The 22687-nt window shown below is 34.1% G+C and overlaps 1 protein-coding gene across 4 annotated transcripts in view; it reads left to right on the forward strand.

Annotated features, from left to right (window-relative positions):
* Nucleotides 1-22687, forward strand: part of LOC136849695 (kinesin heavy chain-like) — a 446857-nt gene that overhangs the window by 414568 nt on the left and 9602 nt on the right. Inside the window, exons 14-21 of one of the 4 annotated variants that reach the window (XM_067123039.1) lie at nt 481-600; nt 1732-1875; nt 3459-3640; nt 3969-4070; nt 11851-11883; nt 17976-18108; nt 18586-18774; nt 21444-21563. In XM_067123039.1, the coding sequence (XP_066979140.1) occupies nt 481-600; nt 1732-1875; nt 3459-3640; nt 3969-4070; nt 11851-11883; nt 17976-18108; nt 18586-18774; nt 21444-21563 (1023 nt within the window). The remainder of the gene's footprint in view (nt 1-480; nt 601-1731; nt 1876-3458; nt 3641-3968; nt 4071-11850; nt 11884-17975; nt 18109-18585; nt 18775-21443; nt 21564-22687) is intronic. The other 3 variants (XM_067123041.1, XM_067123040.1, XM_067123042.1) reach the window with 3 other exon arrangements.

The raw sequence follows: 22687 nt of genomic DNA on the forward strand, positions 1-22687 counted from the left end.
GTGTGCGCCTTGCTATTGCAAAGATGGGACTCATTATTCTTTTTATCTTCTCCGTTTAAGAGTTAATTATTAAGAAAAAAAATTTACCTTATGTATACACTTGAATTGGCTCATGGAGTATTTATTTTTTTCCTAAATCGGGTATGTAAAGGGATGTTAAATTTATGTGGTCGGAACAGCCAACTCTCTTGTTCATATAAATTTGCTTCAATACTAAATTTGTATCAGGATTCAGAATTTCTTTATTGCCAATATATATACTATAATTTTAACCACGTGAATTCGTTTATCAAAGATGTCAGTTTATTTACTTTTTCTTTTATACCCTATGTACATGGCCTATACAAATCAGGTAGATTTTCTCAATGATAATCTTAGATATCAGTTTATGTACATTTGCTTTCGTAATCTCTGTACATGGCTTATGAAAATCAGGCTTTCAGTCAGATTTTTACAATAAAAGTTGAATCCATTCTGCAGAACTCTGGGGACCCCAACAAACTAGAAGAAGAATTCACTATGGCCAGGTTATACGTCTCTAAGATGAAAAGTGAGGTCCGAAATCTCGTGCAGAGGTGCAGCACGCTGGAAACATTCCAGGTAAGACATTATACATCTCCATTCCAGTTAGAAATAATTTAAGAGCTTTAAGTAAGGTTTACCTGCGAAAATTTGTTGAGATTCAGGCGAAAGATTCCACAGAAAATTAGTCTTGAATCATTGTAGGACAAGACTGATTACATAAGATTAAGTTTATATTTATCTCAGGATCATATTGGGATGCTGTAAAAACTTCAAGTTGTGTTTACCAGGGAGTATTTCAGATTAAGCCGGGCTGGTAAATATTCAATGTTACAGTTGATGGTTGAGAATGATATATTATGCCTTGAAATTAAAATTCAGATAAAACACAACATGCAAATATTTCAAGTAACACCTGACAAGTGGAATTAAGGGTTATTTAATATCACTCCTTTGAAGATCTAACATATATATCTTCCAGGTAAACGATGATAAAATTGCTACAAATTAGCATAGCAGGCAAAATATATTAACACTTCATGTAAGACTGGATGGGTGAACTTTACAGGTACACCGGAAAGATAATAACATCCAAAGGTCGCCTCCCATTTATAGGAGCCAGGAGATGAAAATACTCTAATTTGCGTGCTAGAAGCCAATTAAAACATGACAGTCAGTGATTTTAATTTTGACTGACGTAATGAGCAGGCCAATTATATCAGAGATCAGGGCAGTATTGAATACTCTTGTTTCAAATGCCATCTATTAAAGGTTAGGTCTTCATTTCCAGATGAAGAACGAATGACTCATGGCATATAAATTTCTCAATTTTCATTTTCAAATGATAAATTCGGTAATTAAAAGCAGGCAATTAAATATATGACAAGAACTATATCACGTGACGTTCGGTAGGGTCAGTGTTCATATTAGTAGCAAGTATCATTTTCATAATGAGTATCATAAAATGACTTCTGTCAAAATGATGACAGATATTAATTACCAATAACAGCCATTTACCAATGCTGTCTCAATAATCATTGATCTTCTAAATCACTGATATTCCGATGTAATTTATAATCATATTTGCAACTGAATGTTCAGTTAAACATATTTCTTATACGCAACACATACCAATGTGCATGTGAACAAATGTCTTCTAACACCTCTGTTTCGTGGAGAAGAAGTGGCTGACGCCTCGTGTCTTTGCAGGGAGACTGCAACAAGAAGATAGATGATTATGAGAAGGAACTAAGTGATTGTCGCCTCCTGATCAGTCAGCACGAAGCTCGAATGAAGACTCTGCAGGAGACCATGCATGAGGTTGAAGTTCGCAAGAGGCAGTTGGAGGAACAGGTGAGTCATGTCAAGGAAAAGGAATGAACACAACACGTTAGAACTACATCTGTGATGCCACGCTTGACAATTTTATCGTCGTTATTGTTTGAAGGAGCCGATAGCCTTTTATTCTATACTAAATCGTTAACTATGTCTTCAAAAGATACCACAGTATTAACCGGAGATGTTGGACCAAAGGAAAATATAGAAGTTAAAGAGGTATGTTCTTGTAATGCATAGTCATTTTTTGTACGAATTCCACGTTTTTTATTAAACACAGCATAATATTTTTATCTGTATATACGTACTAAAGTATGTAATGTCCACGTTTCGACTACAAAGTCATTTTATAAATATACGTCTTAATATACTGAAAGATGCTTTAAAATAGTTATGTGTAATAGAGAAAAGTACGTTAGTACTTCCTTGCTAAATGTCCAACAAAAACCATTTAGGTGCATCAAATGTGTACTGTACAGCTGAATGAGGACTGACATCTGTACTGCACAAACTTGGCAGAAAAGAAAATGCTCATTCAAGATCTAATACTTACCAGAATTCTTGATATTAATTCCAAGATGTATATAAGTTATTTGATCTATAAAGAGATAGATAAGTTCCCTGACTTGCTTAGAACGTGCTGGCAGCTTTCCCAGCACTCAGATTGCAACGAAGGTGGGCATAAGGTCCCAGTAAGTCGTTATCTTCATTCACTGAAGAAAATGAGGTTGAAGAGAATCATTTTAGCAATTCCAAATGTTATTTTGAGATTTTTTTTTTTTTTTGAATGGAGAGGATGGTTTAATTTTTGAATGCGAAAGTTTAGTCTATATTTGCTTGAAAATAGGAAGATGTGTTTGTGGCTTTATATTTTCTTTGGATTTTGAATATTTATCTAAAGATCTTTAGGTATGTAATCTGAGCAATAAAGTAAAATAGATTACAGTATTTTAAGAAAGATAAGATAGTTATAAATTTTTTCTTTTCTTCCATCAAAAGAAATGTAAAAGCTGATATTACAATTTGCCTTTACGGATAGCGAATAATATTGCAGGTACTGTCCTATGGGTGTCTGTAGAAGCAATAGCGTAAACTAATATATGTAAAATTGAAAACAATGTTAAATTTATTTTAATGCAATTTCGTATTGGAAACTGTACCTTTGTTAATGTACCTTTAGTGTGTTGTAAACGAAAAGTCTTTTCCCCCTTTATGGTGAGGATTCTAAAGTGTTGTTAATGGGACTTTGAGCACCAGGTGTTAATGATGTTGGAAAGTTTGTGCCTCCTTTGGTCCTCAGAAGCAGTTCCTAGGCCTAAATGTTAACACCCGAGGGAACTGATCGATTTTCTTCCAAGACTGAATTTAGTCAGACCATACTGTTGGTTTTTTCTTTCCAACAAGGGAGCTGTCGTATAGCTATCTTATTGGTTAGGTCCCCGTCTTCTTTCCTTTCCCTTTTATTTTTTCTTTTCCTTTATCTTTTTCTTGTCTCCTTCGGACCTGGGCTAGAAAGAAGCATTAGATTTCCATCCCTGTACCCGTTGAACGATAAAGAATGGGAAGCCTCCATCCCTTCAGTCAGTACATTCTTCTTGCAGGTTGACTCTTTGACGGCGGACGTGGCAAAGCTGAAAGCCTCTGAGAGCATCCCAGCTGACAGCGTCAGCAAAGAAGCTCTCGAGCAACAGATGGAAACCCACCGCGAGCTCCACCAGAAGCTAGTGGCTCAACTCCGTCAGGAGATCAATAGCAAACAGGCCCTTGTGGACGATCTGAAGGAGTAAGTGATTAGCATTTGTTAATCTTCAGTTACTTTTCACATGGTGTAACTCACGTTGTTTAATTAGGTCGTATTTTGCTATTCTTTCGTTAGAATGATGTTAGAATTCCTGGTTTATTTACACAATTCTAATTCATGCTGTTTGTCTTGGACTGTATCGTGTTTCCCTCAATAATTTATTTTTACTGTTTTGTAATACTTGTGCGCAGTGTATATCATTTGATATATTTTTATGATTTCATGTTTATGGTAACCTTGTTGTTGTTATAGTCTTAAATACTCAGCTGTTGATCATTAATTAATAGTCGTTGAATATTTGCATCAACAGTCAGAACCAGAAACTCAGCGTGGAACATGACCAGCTAAAGTCGGAATACAACAAACTGAAAGCTGAGGAAGCTGAAAAGAGCACTCGTCTTCATGAACTCATGTGAGTAGATCTCTCTCTCTCTCTCTCTCTCTCTCTCTCTCTCTCTCTCTCTCTCTCTCTCTCTCTCTCTCTCTCTCTCTCAATAGCAGCAAATTGTGAGATCTTAGTTTTGTATTTTTATTTTTTGTTCCTTATGATTTATGCCATTTGACACCACTGTCCCTTTAAAAGAAGTGTTGATCTAAATCAGATTCTAAACTTTTGCACTCACATGGACAACTTTGTTTCTAAATTTTGAATGAATGTTCTTCTATATGATTTCCTTCTTGAGTAAAACGTGCTGTTAAAAGGACTGTGCTGTCATTCCCAAAATGATAGGATACTATGTTGTAGATTTTGTGAATATCATTCAAATAATCACTTTAATAAGAGAGATTATAATGTTTAAGTAATAAATTCTTGTTGCAAACAGAGTTCGATAGGATATTTGAAATTTAGAAAATATGAGATATGGTGAATCTCTGTCCTGGGAAAACCGATGACGATTTTTAATCGGGTCAGTCGTAAACAAAATCTGACTTTTTTTTTTATTTTTCTCAAATTCATCTTTTGTTCTTTATACTGCTGCTTGAGTGTTCAGTGATTTTGCACGGTGTTTTTCATTCTTCCCCACGGTTTTCCCTAACCTCTCACGACGTTCACGAGGCTAGTGAAACTGCTGAATAGGATGCTTAAGCCTTTGGCTCGAGATTTCATAAAGTTTCGACTAACATTACCTGACATCTTTTTGGCGCCATTCCTTGCTCCTTCCACCCTTTTTATGACCAGTATTCCATATCCATGACCCTAGACCGTACTTGAAACTACATTATTGAATTTCATTTGTTTATTGAATTTTATTTCATATTGCTTTATTGAATTTATAGACTAAATCGATAATTGAAAGCGTTTTTACATGATGATTGACATTATAATATGCAGTTTATTGAAGGATGACATTTGAGCTTTTTGCATTATTTTCATTTTGAATTACTTAATTTATCAATCATCTGTTGCCTATTTATGATGAGAAAGCCTTAGTCACTATGAATAATTAATAGCAAGCTTGTGAATAGAGTGTGTTAGTTTAATGCATAAAATACGCGTTAGGTTCTTTGTCTTCAGTTTTATTTTCTTATTGTTATACAATCACCATTTTCTACCTCCGTTTGGTGTTATTTCATAAAAGTTACTCATTGCACACTTAATATTTCAGCTTGAGGTAGCATGAAATTCTGTAAAAGCACTTGCAAAAATGTTTTCAGAGACCATTCCTTAGGCAATCTATCCCAATTTTCCGAAAAATTTGGATTCAGTTGATGAGTTTTCCCAAAGTGCTGTGGATTAGTTTGTGTTTTCACATTTTAGTAATTTTTTTTTCTTAGATTTTAAGTCCTTTTCTACACCATTTTCTTTGCGTTTCCTGTAAATGAGTAGACTCACGCTCTTACCGGATGCATTTGTTTACTGTTTTGAAGAAAATTAAGCTTTCGTTGGTTGGTTTTATACATAAAGAATTTGATCATTCTCTCGCCTTTATGAAATGGGACTTTATTATTCACTAAGATTTCTCTTGAATTTTGTCAATATTACCGGACTATTTTGGGTTATTACCAGAATATTTTAGATTATAACCTTGGTCTAAAGATATTCTGGTGTAACAATGTTTGTCATTAGCAATTAACTACCCGTGTAAAATATTCCATTGTTATTCATCAAATTTCAAGAGACCCTTTCATTTTTACCAAGAATTATCCTCAAGACTAAAATCTTTAATTGTGATGACTTGTTCAGGCCGCCAGGGAGGTGAAATTTTCATTGTCTGTTTGTAGCAGTTAATAAAAATAATTCCAGTGTGCAGTGTAACCCAGGGTTTCCTTGTAAAGGCAGTATAGTAATATCTGTCTGTGTCGTTTAGCTGACCAGCTACTTTTAAATAAAAAACGAAGTTCATATGCTCCTCCAGGTGATCTGTTATGGAGAATCTTACTTCGTGTTACTCTCGAGTGTTGATTATTGGTCTCTGATTTTGTATTTTGTGGAGTGGTGGTGCTTTCAGTGCATCTCAAGTGGTGCACCGTGGGCATTACTAAAGATTGTTTGCAGTGTCACTTCGGCTCTTAGGTGCACTCTATTTGTAGCCTTTTACTTTAAGACCTTTTCAACTTCCATTCTTCTACCACTCCAACTCCCTCTTTCCACTGTTTTAAGATCTGAATGGCTGAAAGTACCCCAGTGCTTTGCTTTGTAGCCTAATTTTCATAAATCATTCTTGATATTTTCCTTCTTATATCTTCTGTTACCCAAGGGTGTAGATGATTTTTACAGCGGCTCTTTGATGCTAATCTATTTGAATTCTTTGTGATACGCTGCAATTCAGTATTATATCAAACTAGGGCCGAAAAATCGTTGCCTACCAAGTGTCGGACTATCATCTATTCTGCAGCAATTTTCCAGTATGTTGCTGATTTAGGTCCCAGTATTGGTCAAGAGATACAGCAGTGTTGCAAAGGAAAATTTAATGTAAATTAAAGGATTAACTTCAGCTCATTACTTAATATATCGTAGTGTTCTTCAGGAGTTAATGGTCAAAACTATTTTTGATCATTCGCAATGTTATCATGAACGGTTGTTCACCTTATTTATTCACCTTTACCCCAGTGGACACCACTTTTCAAGAATTTGTTTTTTAGATTATAATGTTTGCTTGAGACCTTTAGTATTACGCTTTCAGTTCATTATGTAATACATGGCTTTTCAAGAATTAGTTGTGGGTTGTGATAATTTTTTTTTCAGAAATTGGCGATAAAATTTGTATTGGTCATTGATAAGTATTTCTGCAGAGAGGCTGATTTCTTGTAAGTGTAGGACACACTTCACTTATCATTCAACTTTCTTATCACGTGATAGGATCTATGGACTTGTGTCACTTTTCTCCCTCTAAAATTGATGATGTAGTTGATATTATTTGAGACAGCATTTACTAACTCAGGCCTCCATTTATGCATTGTTAAATAATATAACATTGAATTGCATTTAGGCTTGTTGCTATACGAGGGAATGTCCTGATGCGATTGACATTCTTATGAATTGTAGCTAATAGCTGACATCTGCATTTTCATTAACCTTCTACTGGATTTTGAATGAAACTTCAGTTTCATATTGGTTACAAATGTACAGGAAATAGAACTATATTTTTTATGTACGGCTACATTTGTAGTGTACATTTTCTTTGGAAGGTTAGAGAGAGACTAGGAAGATTTAATCTTAGTTATTCGTTCTGTCTGACCAAGCATTGTCTCCTGTTCCCAACGGCTGGTGTTTGTTTGCAACTTGATAAATTTCTTTTGTAATCATATTTTCAGGTTCTCTCGTCCTTCTACCCAAGTAGGTCATTCATGACCCTGTAATCCCTTGATAATAGTAGCACATTATTTAAGCTGTTGAGTGACATTCAAATAAAAACTCAGCAGATGAACACCGCTTCACTTCAGTCTGTTTCTAATTATGATCTTGGTACATAACCTTTGCTTGATGAAATCATTGGTTGTGGTTTGTGTAAATCATTGTAACTGTGCCTCCTACTCCTAATTACTTCCCTGTTCGTAGTATTTTATTTGTCTGGACAAGTTCTGATGCTCGATGAAAGACCTCCAGTATATTTTGTGCCATTTTCGTGGGGTGTCAAGTCCTTTATCTTTACCCCCATAAGTTCTCTGAGATTTCTTTCACAAAACTAGAACGTTGATAGAAGGTTAATCTTTATCTGGCATTGCATCCTACATTACTGATGGTTACCTGATGGACTGCAAGAATTGGCTTTTGTTTAGTGAGCTGATGTTAGTAACCTGGCACACGTTGCCATTTGTTAGCTCTTTGGCAAAACTGGAATTGTTTTTTCCATCAACGCTAGACAAAGAATGCATATCCTTCCTGGCAACCTTACTGCGTTACATTCGGTAATAGTCTTTTCGTTCCTTAAATCCAGATTCTTTTTCATCCCAAAATAGTGCCTTCTGAATTATTTAACCTTAGGCTGCTCAGGATATTTTGATAGAAAATGTTATATTGTTCTCCTCCGAAGTAGAATGATAGGTGTATATTTAATAACATTTTCTTCAAGACTTTTTACTGTAAAACTAAAGTTCAGATTTGTAAACAAACCCTATTCCGTTCATTATCTAATGGACTTCCATTTACTTACCTTGCTGGGGAGCTTTTTCTCAGTTCTTTTTTTACAGAGCCTTTACCCTGTACTTTTAATTTCAAATATTACGAATAATGTATGTTTTAATATTTTACTAGTTAATAGCTTTATGGACTCAGTGTTAACAAAAATAAATATTCTTATGCTAAAGTTGACAGATAATATTGACACATTTAAATCTTTTCTGATTGTATAAAATGTCTTTGATGTAACAGAGTAGGACATGGATTTTTTTTTAAGCGGAAACGTAAATTTATTTGCAGAATATATGGTACAATGTTGCAACATAGAAGTCATGTTGTGTAGACAGATGAATGATTTCTATCTTGTACTCTCTCTCTCTCTCTCTCTCTCTCTCTCTCTCTCTCTCTCTCTCTCTCTCTCTCTCTCTCTCTCTCTCTCTCTCTCTCGTTTGTTTTTTTTATTTGCTCTCCCTAGTAACATAGACGCATTTCAGTATTTGCACGATATTTTCAAGGGCTTTAGTTATCCACCTTGTAACGCCAACCTCCTTTTTTCTTGGTTTATGTTTTGCATATTCCGTAAAGGAATTAGTGCGTCTAGGTTTCCCTTTTAGAATTTTTTCATCAGTTTTAAGTTATTTTCTTAACTGATAAAATTTACGGTTACTGTATGCTAAATATAGAACTTTTTAATTTTTATTTAAAAAAAGAAAAGTTGTCTATGATTGCATTGTTTCATTTCCTATCTGGTCACTTATTTCAATTAATAAGAACCTGTGCCAAAATGAAATCTCGAGCACTAAACCCAAAACCGCCGATCGGAGAATGCAAAACGCTCTCTAACGATGAACATTACCTTCAAGCACTTTATTTTCAGATTGCACAAGCTTCTTGCATGGCTCTTTTACCCTTTGTTTTCTGTATGTTATTTCTCTTGAGTAAGTGGAGGGAGGTCCCTCGATGTCTTGTTTCCCGTCTGCCGTGCTAAAGCGGAGGTTGATAAGCACAATGTGAGTACTACTGTATCTGTGAGAAACATTATTTGTTGGCTTGACTGCGAATTTAGAAGAAGGGAGGCTTTTAGTCCTGGTGTAGAGGAATTCGAAGGCTGGAGACTTCTTACCTGTATAAAGCTAGTTTTTCATTCATTATCCATCAAAGTCCATCATGCGTATGCCAGCATTTATTGTTCTTAAAATGATGCCAGTTTTTTCTGTGAGGTGTTCTGTATATTTGTAACGTTGTGTAGTTTGATGAATACTTTGTCGTAATGAAACATTAGCTTCATTATTCATAAGCTTCATACAGGCCTGTCATGGTTTATTCGAGATAAATTCATTAGCAAGATGTGCTAAATTATGTCGTGTGAACAGCGCTTGTATAAATCTCTAGATCTCTTGGGTTTCTCAGTGTCAAATCTCCCAGATAGGTGCTCGCCTTGTTGGGTGCTCTGTTGGCGATGAGATTTTTCATACATCATTCAATTAGTGTTTGAAATGTCTTTAACTGCATTGAATGGGAGAAGAGGACTCAAATATTTCCTGGTCAGAAAAATATGAGATGATTTCTTAAGCCCGTTCTTCCCAGAAATACTTTAAGACCGTTCTTCCCAGAAATACTTTCTTGAGATCGGTCCTCCCAGAAATACTTGGCTGATTTCATTCTTCCAGCTGCTCAAGCTGATTTCAAAAAGTGCAGCAGTAGTTTTACGTGTCACCGCTCGATTTACATATAAGGCAGTGCAATTTTGGATTTAAAATGACCACAGGGTAACCTTAGGTATCAGTGCCTTCTTTGTGTGTGCGTATGTGTGTGTATGCTCATGTATGTTAGTTCTGAGGCTTTTGTTGATAGACTTCGAATAGAGATGTACTGTACATGGCTCTAACTTGTGAACATTGTTGTAAACGGTGCTGTTATCAACGCCATGTTTCTTCAGTATAATTTTTGGGCTAATATTTATATCGTTTCATCTCGTTATTGTTATGTGTGCTACACAGTAGCGGATTATTAAGCTACTTTAATATCTTAGCAGAAGCAATAGGTCCAGTAGAAAGTGTTACACAGAACATAATCTTGTGAAATGTTAGTGATGGATTCATAAAGTTTTTTGGTCCTGACTGTGATATATTATTCATCGGAGTATCTCAGTGCATTTGTGCACTTGTGTACTAAGTGGAAATCTTTTAACTCTATTCCTTTAAAGAAGAAATTAATAACAGATTCTCTCATACTTTGTAATGAGCGGTGCTATTTTCTCAGACAGGGTGTAATCTGTGGAAGAGTCGACATGCTCTGATGGAGTAGTATTTAACAGAAATTGGTCTTTTTTACGTCCTCTTTATTGTCTTTTTCTAATTAAACCTAACAACACAACCCTCTGGGTGGTAGAACTTATCTGCGTCTGTCAAGTCCACAACGGTTTTTCTTCTCTTTTACCTTTTAAGGAAAATACTGCTAAAATACTGCCCGTAATTATGCCCTTTTGCCAATTCCTTTCTTTTGGTTTTTGTGAGGCTGTTAAAGAAAAAGTCTGAGAGGGATTTTGGTCAATGCTTTGTTTATTTCATTCATTTTATATTTGTTTGATAGCAAGTGAAACGCTGTGTTCGTGCAGCAGCTTTGACATTTGAAAAGAACTTTGCCCTGCAGCATTGAAGCTTTAGTCATGGATGTTTGATGATTTTTCTTTTGAATGTTCAGTTTTGTTTTTCCTGTAAAAAACGGTTGCTCTTCTCAATACGAATCAACCCCTTTCTTAGCATTCTAGTCACAGCACATGGTACGTGTGCTATTTTGACTGCCAAGTTTTTCTTTTCCTTCTCTGCACGCCCTCTCCCATCAGGAGAAGAACAGTAAATAAAAATGACTAAGACGCAATTTTCCTCTAGGTTTTTCGTAACCTTTCAGTATAAGTTAATGTTTGAAATTGCTAATCCCTTTTCAGAATATGACACTACGCCATGTGGTAATAACTTGATGACCCAGAGATTACATTCACACCCAAGATTTTTTCTCTTTTGAAGATTAGGGGTTGTTCATTAACACACTTAATTCATGTTTTCCCTTGAAATCGATCAACTTTTGACTGTAGCAGATTGCATTAACTTCTAGATTCCGATGTGTTGTAGCACACTTACCACTGTTTTCAATAGAAATACAGTTGTAATTCTGGCACTCAAACTCACTCCAGCATGACTTCTTTTCAGTTACTGTCTTTGTTTAGCAATAAGTTTACTCTAGGTAGTGCTGTAATTGTATATTGCCCATCAGATACAATTAGATTAATGCATGACACTGAGAAGACTAATTCAAAGCCTGTATGGCATGAACAGTAGAATATGATCAAGACTATGATAGTTCCTTTGTTGAAAAAAGAAATGTAATTACTAGCCAGCAACCTCTAGAAAAAAAGCCACATGCTTTAGAAAGTGACAATAACTAACATTTTTCAAAGAAATGCTTTAGCTGCCTTCCCCCAAAGAACCAGGATGGTCAGAGCAAATAGGGTTTTGATTAGGGAAACGCCTTAGAGGTGGCAAACATATCTCCTGGTCTTTCTCAGTCATGCTGGATTTCGATGGGCACAACACCTCAATGAGGTCTCTTCTCTTCTTCACGAAACTATTAGCTTGCGCCATTGGACTCCCAGAGGTTCTCCAAGGTGAGTCCAGGGTTGTACCATAGCCTTATTTTTTCTTCTTCTTTCTTCAGTTCCTTTTCTTCTTCTCCTCCTCCTCTTCAGTAAAAGTACAGTAATGTTTCGTTTTGTATTACTCCTTCCTTAGGGGCTTTTGAAGTGCGAGCACACTGGTTTGTTCAGCTCGTGTTTAAGGCTTTAACCTGTGTTTACCACACTCTTATTTAGTTAGTGGCATATTACTATTTTTATTTATTTTGTGGATTTTGCTCATTTGCCGCAAGTAATGTCTCCTGTGACCTTCAGGTTTTCTCCATAGCACCTGAGCTCCATTGAGGCTGCTTTTTGAAAATGGTACCTTTAAGACAATAGGACATGTTTCAACCATGTTTAAGTTGAATAAGTTTTCGTCACAAAAACGCTTCAAGTAATCACCTTATTTATTTATTTTCTATGTTGGTAAGCTTTACAAGCCTGAGCCCCCTCTTACTGAACAATGATAATGCTGTGAAAGAAGGTTTTGTTGTATAGACATTACCCTTCAGCCCTAAAAAAAAATTCCGTCAAGTAGCAGCATACAAATGATGTCATTTGCAGTAATCTTTGATTGGCTTTTTAATTATATGTAAGGAAATTCTACTCTGAGAGTGACTAACAACCCAGTTTACTATTGGTCAGCTCCTATTTACTGCATGGCATGACGAAGACAGGACCTCCCAAGAATAGTGTTTTCTTTTAAAGCATTATCTGTTCACCGTATGCCTCTGTCTTAGGAGTAGATTATGTTTTCATAACACCTAAAGCATGCTCGTTTATAGGCACAAACACATGATTTTTGTTGTTTTCCCTTGTTTCTTGTCCGTGTCTTTCGTTTGATTTGTTTCTACCTTTCTGTGTGTGTGTGTGTGTGTTGGTATTCTTCTGTATTTCAATGCATTGTCTTGAATTTGGAATGAGTAAAGATTAAATGACTCAAGATTGTAATGACTGAAGTACCTAGGGTTACAAGGCTCACTGTTCGTTCATCTTTGAGAAGCATATCTGGGACCTGAGTTAGAGTTGATTAGATCGCAGATACATTTAGCAGAAATAAAACCTGAGTGTGTATAGATTCATGTACATATATTTGTTTAGCCCAGTGACTCTAATCTGATAAATAATAAAGCAAGTGGTGAATTGGGATATGCTTATGAGTTAGAGGGAAAATCCTCATAGGAATGAGTATTTATAACCATTTCCTCATACCTTGTTGGTTAAGGCCTCTTTCATATCGTCACCGAGGTCTGTGTCAGTTGGTGGTTTAGTTCTAAATGCAGTCGTTAACTGAGTTCTTCTTTTATTTTGGTGTTGCATTTATTGAGGGCATGTGATATATATATATATATATATATATATATATATATATATATATATATATATATATATATATATATATATATATATATATATATATATATATATATACATATATATATATATATATATATATATATATAAAATATATACATATACATGTATGCAAATATATATGTATGTGTGTGTGTGAACGAGACACTCATACACCAGAAAGAATAAGAGAAAACCTTTGGCGATTTTGACACTGTGACATAAGTAAACTCAGTTAATTTAACTGGGAAGACCTAACCACATACTCCAAGGTCTGCCTTAAAAGTGGTTCTGCTGTAAAGCAATGCACAGTTGGTTTACAGTGAGGTGCACTTTAAGGTATTCTGATTAATTATTCTAGAGACCTACGTTTGCAAGTGCTAGAGATTATAGCTAAACACAGAGCTGACTGTTGGAGGATTTGTGAACATGTAATCATTATACTGCAGTCTGTATTGGGCTAACAAAATTCCATTGTCGTCAGTTTATAAATGTCCGTTATGGTTGATTTCTGAGACGCAGTAACAAATTGGTTTTAATATTGGAAAGTTGTTGGAAGGGAAAGACAGTGGAGTAACAAGTGCGTGACATGTATATTCCATAACAATAAACCCTTTTACGCGCACACACAAACAAACACACGCACACACAAAAGACAAAACACAACGGGACCAGACTTCTTTTGAAAACACATCTAGAACCGTTTAAACTTTCATGCAAGTTTGGAAATAGATATAACTGAAAATAAAAATAAATAATATAACTACAAAACATACTTCCAGTGTTAGTACGTCTCAGTGCACATTTTCACCAGACAGAAAATAGGAATACAGAAGGGCGTATATAAATACTCATTTTGTTTTCTTCTTAATAATATAAATATAATAATGTTGATAATAATCACATATTTGATAATCTCCCCAGGAATAGTTGAGAACTGTAGGTAAATTTTTCCAAAGAGCACAAAGGGAAAAGCTATGAATTTAAGTTGGAACTCTAGTCCCCTAAGCGACACTCACACACACACACACACACAGTTAGGATCAGGCCACTGACCTAAGCCCTGGTGACTAGATGAGAGGAGGTTAGTAAGTAACTAAGAAAGCCAGTTGTTTTTGCGCAGATTTTGTGAGCGAGGACTAGGTTAGCAAGGCTATGTCATCAATAACCCCTTTCCTCCATATACTGCATTTAAGATAAGCTATAGCCAGCTTTATGTGTATAAACCATAGATTATTAGGGATATATTGATTAATTCTGAATTCGTTAAGAATTAAGTGAATGTAGTAGACAGACCTATATGAATTAAGGAACAGAAGGATGGACCCGATATGATTTTCTGTACTAGAATAGAATTACTAAAACGCAGGTCTTATTGTGAAAGGCAAGTTTTGTCTTGTGAACTTGATTTTTTCTCTGCTAGGACATTGCAATATCAAGTGAAAATCATAAGGTGAAATTTCTCCTGTTTATTCGTGATTTATAAAAATATATAAAACCCCATTAACTTGTGAATGATTATTAAATTTTAAGGTAAAACAACTGAAAATATGGTTCGCTTAAATTCTATATAGAGTTATAAGAATATATATATATATATATATATATATATATATATATATATATATATATATATATATATATATATATATATATATATATATATATATATATATATATATATATATATATATATATATATATATATATATATATATATATATATATATATATATAACCCTTTCATGTGAAATAATTGCTGCACTTTTTGTCAAAAGAATAGTCTTGAAAAAATGAAAAAATATGTCCGCAATTTTTCAACAAACTTTGTTACAGAAATGTCATAATTCAGCAATACATTTTTTGAGAACATTTCCAATCATGGGACCTTGATTTTTAAAATCTTTCATTTAAAATTTCCATTTGTTTTCTTCTTTGTAGAAAAACAAAGTTTTATTAAAGTTTGTCATAAATGGATCGATTTTCATATGAAATTTGTGCTTGTAGTGAAAAGAGCATTAATGACTGATTGTTCTCAATATTTTCTTGGTAGGTTTTTTCATTATGGGTGAAGTATTTTATCAAGAGCTTTAGATGTTTTTCTTTTTGCTCTTGATTGAGTATTTTCATGCTTTATCACAAAATAGTCTTGTGCTGTTGGTAAGTAGTTGATTCTTTTGAAAGTACCCCCTAAGAAAACCGTTTTATAGTCAAAACAATATTTTTTGTAGCCACCATTTTCGATATAGATATTGAAGTCAGTAATGTTTTTGATTAGTTTTAGAACGATTTTAGGCTGGCCACTTTTTTCATATATATATACATATATATATATATATATATATATATATATATATATATATATATATATATATATATATATATATATATATATATATACTGTGTGTGTGTGTAAGTGCTATGTTATTGCTACTACTTGTGGCTTTATATATCAATTGTCCTTACATTCGGAGGCTACCATTAATTATAGGACAAGGGGATCTACATTCCTTTCACATGAGAGGGGAAAGGACTGTAGCTCCCCTTGTTTTCATTTGAAATGCCATATTTCTCCCTTGTAACAGGGAACCAGTATAAGAACCAGTATAGGGTACCAGTGTAAGAACCAGTATAGGGCACCAGTTTAGGAACCAGTTCTAACAATTATGGAAGGATTCCACCAGGAATAAGATGGTACACCATGTATCCAGCTACTAAGAAACATTAAACAAACTGCGGGAGTCAGCCTTTCCCCTCAACCTAACTACAAAAGGAAGATTCGTCCGTCTCCGACGTCAAGTACCAGTTCTAGCCAAGAATAGCCCTAGAATATTAGCTTAGGCCATGGGGTAAACTTGTATTAGCCTATGCCAAGGTTTGAATTGTTATGTATAGGCTAGACTGAGTTAATTGTCCTAAAAATAATGGTAGTAGCCTCCGAATGTAAGGACAATTGACATATCAAGTCACAAAAGTAGTAATAACATTATATATGTATGTATGTATGTATGTATTTATGTATGTATGTGTGTGTGTTCGTGTGCCCGATCACGACTGTGTTAGTATTATCTACTATAAATTTAGTTCATCAGCTCTATAACTTTAACAAGATTTCTGAAACATTTGGAAGTCTGGTTTGTCACACAATTTTAAAATTGAGCTTAATACGAACTTGGTTTGATTATTGTATTAAGTTTGCACTATGCGTTTGAGAATTCGTTCAGCTTTCGAATTTTTGGTAAAAATCCGGATTTGGTAATTCTAAGCTGGCTGTCCGCGGTGAGCTAGACTATGGCAATTGACGTTTTCCTATGTTATTTTACTTGCTTTACAAGAATTTAAAGTAATATTTTGTCGGGCGGCTGTAACTAAACTGTAATTTACCTTTGAAGACTACACTACCGACAGGGTAGATCTGAACCGGCATTCCGCAGTGAGCCCCCCACCCCCCTCCATAGCTAATACGGCAAAATTGTAACCAGTAAACACATTTAAAAATACCAACCTAACGTACTGTAGGGATGTTTACTGGTTACAGCTTTGCCGTATTAGCCATGGAGGGGGGTGGTGGGCTCGCCGCGGAATGCCAGCTTAGACCTACCCCGCGTTAGGTAATTCAAGTCGTGTAGTCTTCAAAGGTTATTACAGTTTAGTTACAGCTGGCCGACAAAATATTACTTTAAATTCTTGTAAAGCAAGTAAAATAACATAGGAAAACGTCAAATGCCATAGTCTAGCTCACCGCGGACAGCCGGCTTAGAATTACCCCGGATTTTAGTTAATTTATACAAGTAAAAAGTTATTGCACTATCAATTACATCACAAATACAAAGATTTTCACATGTTTATAGAGGAACGAGCTTCGTGTTTCTTTCTACAGTTTATATATAAACCGTTTTCTTTTAACTACGCTAGTAGCTATAGAAAACGTATTTTATCGTAGACTATAACTTGTGTCTAAAATAATCATTCCTTAATGTAACAGCCTTTCCTTTGGTAAAAAACTTTTAATGAATTTACAGATTTAGTGTAAGAGCTCAAACAGAACTGAGTAAAACAATTCCTATATTTGGACACATGCAGGGTTTAAAATGCTCCTAGCAGTATACCTTAATAATTATTCAACGGTGTTTAGGCTAAACGGATAATTCCGAAAATCGTAAGAATCCAGTGCTAGGAAATCGATCTGAACACTAATAGTAGTTTATGAGAGAGAGAGAGAGAGAGAGATTCAATGTGGTTTCTTTGGCCTCTTTATCTGAATATTTGACAATTATAATAGATATATTTATATATCAATATCCTAAACTGTAGAACGCTATGTTTTTGTGTAAAAGCACGCCTATAGACAATAACAATATTTTTGTATATTCATGTCATTTGTATATTAATATAAGAAGTTCAAATGCTTACGATAAGAATTCTGTGTTAAACCATATATATATATATATATATATATATATATATATATATATATATATATATATATATATATATATATATATATATATATAAAGTTTTGAAGCGACGCTAAATATCCTGAATTTGTCTATTTTCATATTTACGGATTACAGTACATTATTATTATTATTATTATTATTATTATTATTATTATTATTATTATTATTATTATTATTATTATTAAACGTTTGATATCAATATGTTAAAATGAATCATTAAGAGCGTTCATTGATTTGTCCGTTATAGAGTATTCAACCTGTCTCCCACAGCATGTTGAATGAAAGACGGGAACAAGCACACAACGACCTGAAGGGGTTGGAGGACACAGTGGCGAAGGAGCTGCAGACTTTGCATAACCTCAGAAAGCTTTTCGTTCAGGACTTGCAAACCAGAGTTAGAAGGGTAGGTGCTTTTATTATTGTTAATGGCAGCAGTTAATATTGTTGATCTTAATATTGCCGTAAAATGCAAATTTTGGATCGCTTTAAATATAGCTCAATAGCGATAGCGGAACACTATAAGCAAAAGTCCAATTTTCTGTTATTAAGATGACTTTAAGTCCGTTACCGATGTCATCAAAGCTAATCATGATTGTCTGCTTATACTGCTTAGCACCCACCGTAGGCTACTGTGATATCGGCTGTAGATATTTACCGTCAGTTCCAAAGAAGTGACTTAAGGGCATGAACCTTAATTTTCTTCTACTTGGAAATGAATAACCTCAAAACTGTGAACTGTTATACGGCCGAGGATATTAACAGTCATTTTTGCACTAATAAACAACAATCTTAGATCGTAAGCATGAAAAATACCTGTCTTAAGATTATGAAATTGTCGTGGTGAGAGGACCATCAGTACTAAACTCCTCCAACTCGACAGTCGGCAGCTGGAGAGGACGAGGACATCCTGGGAGGATCCGTTGCCCAGAAACAGAAGATCAGCTTCTTGGAGAACAACCTCGATCAGCTGACCAAAGTACACAAGCAGCTCGTCAGGGACAACGCCGACCTGCGCTGCGAGCTGCCTAAACTGGAGAAGAGGCTGAGAGCTACCATGGAACGCGTCAAGGTAGGTGGTTAGGCTTCATTACCTTTGTGATCTGTTAACAGGCGGTTGAATAGATTTCGAGAAGTGATGATGATGGCATTCTCTTGGCTCATGGATTTAAGCATGGGCGTTCATCAGAGCTGTTAATATATTTTTTGGTTACACTGCAGGTTATGATTTTATTTCTTTGGTTTATGTTATGGATTGTTTACCCCTACTTTCCACATAAATAACAAATATGGAATGTCAGATTTACCGTCTTAATTCATTGCAAACTTAAGTAAGTATCACAGAGATAATTCTTCAGAAAATGCATAAAATACTTCATAATCAAGGTTTTATTATTAATGGCACTGTAAATACTGCATTATTGTACATATATCTTCTATTCTTTTTACAAGAGAATTATAAGGAACAAAAATTAACATCGTCGTGTGGTTAACTGGAAAGTTTATTGACATGAATTAAAATAAACACCCATATGTGTTTTAATTTTAGATAAAGGTTTTTCTATAAGTAACAACATATTTCACTCACCTTTGTTCTTGTCTGAGTTGTTACTAACCAAGTATTAAGTCCACAGTAGATCAGCTGTTTGTAGCAGAACCAAACCTGGAGTATGGAAATAGAATATCATTTAAGTTACACCGGAAATAAGGAATGACGCACTGAAGATGTTTTCCCTGTGATGGTGTTGCTATTTGTAGTTGTATTGCAGCTAACGATTGTGGGTAAATAATTATAGAGAACTTCATTGATGGGTGTGAATTGGGTATAAGTGTATTGTGTTGTAATAAGTTATAAAAGTTATTATACTTTATGCGAATGATGATAATGATAAATATAAATAAATTTAAATACTTTATCAGTACGGAAAATGAATGTTTTTTTATGTATCTCTTAACAATTTTCTGAGAAATGAAGGGTAAGAGCAGGTTCATAACTTAGTACGGAACGGGTTGATATATTAATGTTGAAAAAAGAAAGTGGGAAGTCTGCGGATGAAAAAGTGCTTTACCTTTGTCTGTCTGAGGAATTTCCACAGGATTTTTCACAAGACGAAAAAGCTAATTAAGAAAGGAACAGGTAAAGGTTATCTGTTTACTGTCATGTAATGTTCTTGATTGAGACAAAACAAATCGTTAATGCTTCATTGACAATAATCCAGTAACTGGTGGCTCCTGAGTTCCATGTAAATAGAAGGAATGTAAGCATACATTTATTTATGTTTTGTCTTCATCCAGATGTATAACACCGCTCCTGCATTAACTACCCTTGTTTGAAAAAATATGAACGTCCTTCTCCTTTTGAACTCTTTCCTTATTTTTCTCTTTTATTAGCTCTATGCCTCCATCATTACACCATAAAAAAAGGAATAAAAGAATGCAGTGATAGCAAAACTCCCCTCTCAAGTCTGCCATTCTCTTGAAGCATGATACGATGTGACGGACAAATTCAGAAGGGAAGAGTTTTCTCTTCCTGTTCCCAAAATTTCAAATGTCATGTCACCAGTAGTTAAGGATACAGAGAATATGGCAACCCCCCTAGTGTCTCATGGTATATGGTTGGTCATGCACAGTCATGGTACTATTTTTTTTCACTGTGAAGCCTCATTGACACAGAAAGTTCTGATTACGTATCATATCTATTTGCATATTTTTGGTATGTATCTGTGTTCTGTTTAATTCGTTATCCTCCTAGTGGTTAAAAAAGAGAAAACTCCATTTAAGCTCTTCAGTCAACCATATTAAACTAATATATCATTTATGGTATAATATATATATATATATATATATATATATATATATACATATATATCTATATATTCATACATATATATATATATATATATATATATATATATATATATATAAATAAAATGTTTGTGTATTATATATACTATACAGTTTATATATATATATATATATATATATTATATATATATATATATATATATATAGATAGATATATATATATATATATATATATATATATATATATATAAAATGTTTGTGTATTATATATACTATACAGTTTATATATATATATATATATATATATAAATAAAATGTTTGTGTATTATATATACTATACAGTTTATATATATATATATATATATATATATATATATATATATATACATCGTTTTATTAATAAAATGAATGTAGACACAACACAGTTACACACAGTTCTCATTACTTTTCATGGGAATTGGCATGTCTACATAGGTGTTCGAATGAAATGTACTCGGAATCAGATGCATGATTTTTAGATGAGATTTATATGTGAACTGCCTAACTGCTGATTTCATATATTCATTTCCCTACTGGAAAGCTCACAGTGTAATAATGTCAATCATTATTTAACCTTACTTTCAAAAACTCATATAACGTTTTCATAATGAAGCCTTGCATATTGATAACAGTCTTGTCAACAGTAGCTTTCATTTTTTTCAAATTTTAGAACAGTCATAGACAACTAGACTAGCTTTGCCTAACAGCATATTTTTTTTTCATAATGACATATAACTTAGAAGCTAAGCCTTTTTATGCCTTCCACACAACTTCGCTTGTGAATGTGGGCATGATATGATGACCATTACTAATGAACCACTGAATTTCTGCCTTTAATGATGATGCTTACTAATGAGCCAAAAAGGGGTGTTGCCATATCTCTTTCCACTACTGTAGACTGATGCCGAAGACGAAGAATCCGATTTGCACTACAAGTTGGAGGAGGATAATGCCCAACTCCGCTGTGTTGTGCCCAAACTGGAGCAACGTCTTAAGGCAACTATGGGCAGGGTACAGGTGAGAGTTTAAAGAGAACGAAAGAGAGAGAGAGAACGAGACATTAGCTTTCCTTTTGTATTGCTCGAACCTTACATTTAGTGGAGTCCTCCCTTGTTTCCTTTGAACACGTTTTCTTTGATTGATTTATGTTGAAGCGTTAACTATGGTATGTCCCGGTATTTGGAGTCATTTGGATGAACTAGGATTACATGATTTAAATCCACGTTTAAATGAAAGACTATATGAATGCTTTTCAATGTAGAATTTAAAGAATTCAATCGGCTTGAGATGCAGATACATTAATGTAGTTGAATAATTATAATAAAATAATGTTTTGAAGACAATTTTCATCAAGAATTTGATGTACACTATTCTCCTCTGAAGGCCTTTTAAAGAATATATTTAACTGAAAAATATGCATAAGAATCATTTCCTTACGGTCATATGATTCTGAATTCCGCAGGGGCATGCAAATAGTTTCTTTTTAGATTTAACATATTTCAGATTGCAACGCTCACGCATTCCTAAATTGTACAATCTTTTTTTTTTAATAATTAAAAACTTTTTTTTTTTTTTTTAGAAAAAATGGTCTCCTCTTTTTCCTTACTCATCATTCTCCCGGGCCCCCCTTTTTTTGTTTTTGCTTTTTTTTTTTTTTTTTTATTACACCTAAAAACGAGGCTGGAAATAGATTTCATACATTTCAAAACAAGATGTAAATGCACGACAAATTAATGATCGACAACTGAAAAATGACATTATTTCCTGCCTTGTATCCGAACAGTGAACACGACGTCCTTTCGTTTAATCCTTTCCTATTACTTGACCTGATAATTTTGCCTTGCTGATAGCTTCTTTTGCCCCTCCTCATTAATGTAAATTCCCATTTTTGTATAGGAATGTACTTGAATCCCTTCCGTAAAAGACCATCTTGCTTCTCCGCTTCATAATTAGCTTTATTAACCGATTCCTCTTGCTTGAGCGCTAATTGTTATCATTGAAATAAAATAAAGTCCAGATATAAACATTTCTAAAACAATCTTGCATTTCTGAACATATCTCATAACTTGAAATAATAAGAATGAAATAATAAGAATGACGTAAGCTTCTTCAGAAGTGCGATGTGCACAGCGTTTTTATTA

This window comes from Macrobrachium rosenbergii, chromosome 21, assembly GCF_040412425.1.
Source record: "Macrobrachium rosenbergii isolate ZJJX-2024 chromosome 21, ASM4041242v1, whole genome shotgun sequence".
Classification (NCBI taxonomy): Eukaryota; Metazoa; Arthropoda; class Malacostraca; order Decapoda; family Palaemonidae; genus Macrobrachium; species Macrobrachium rosenbergii.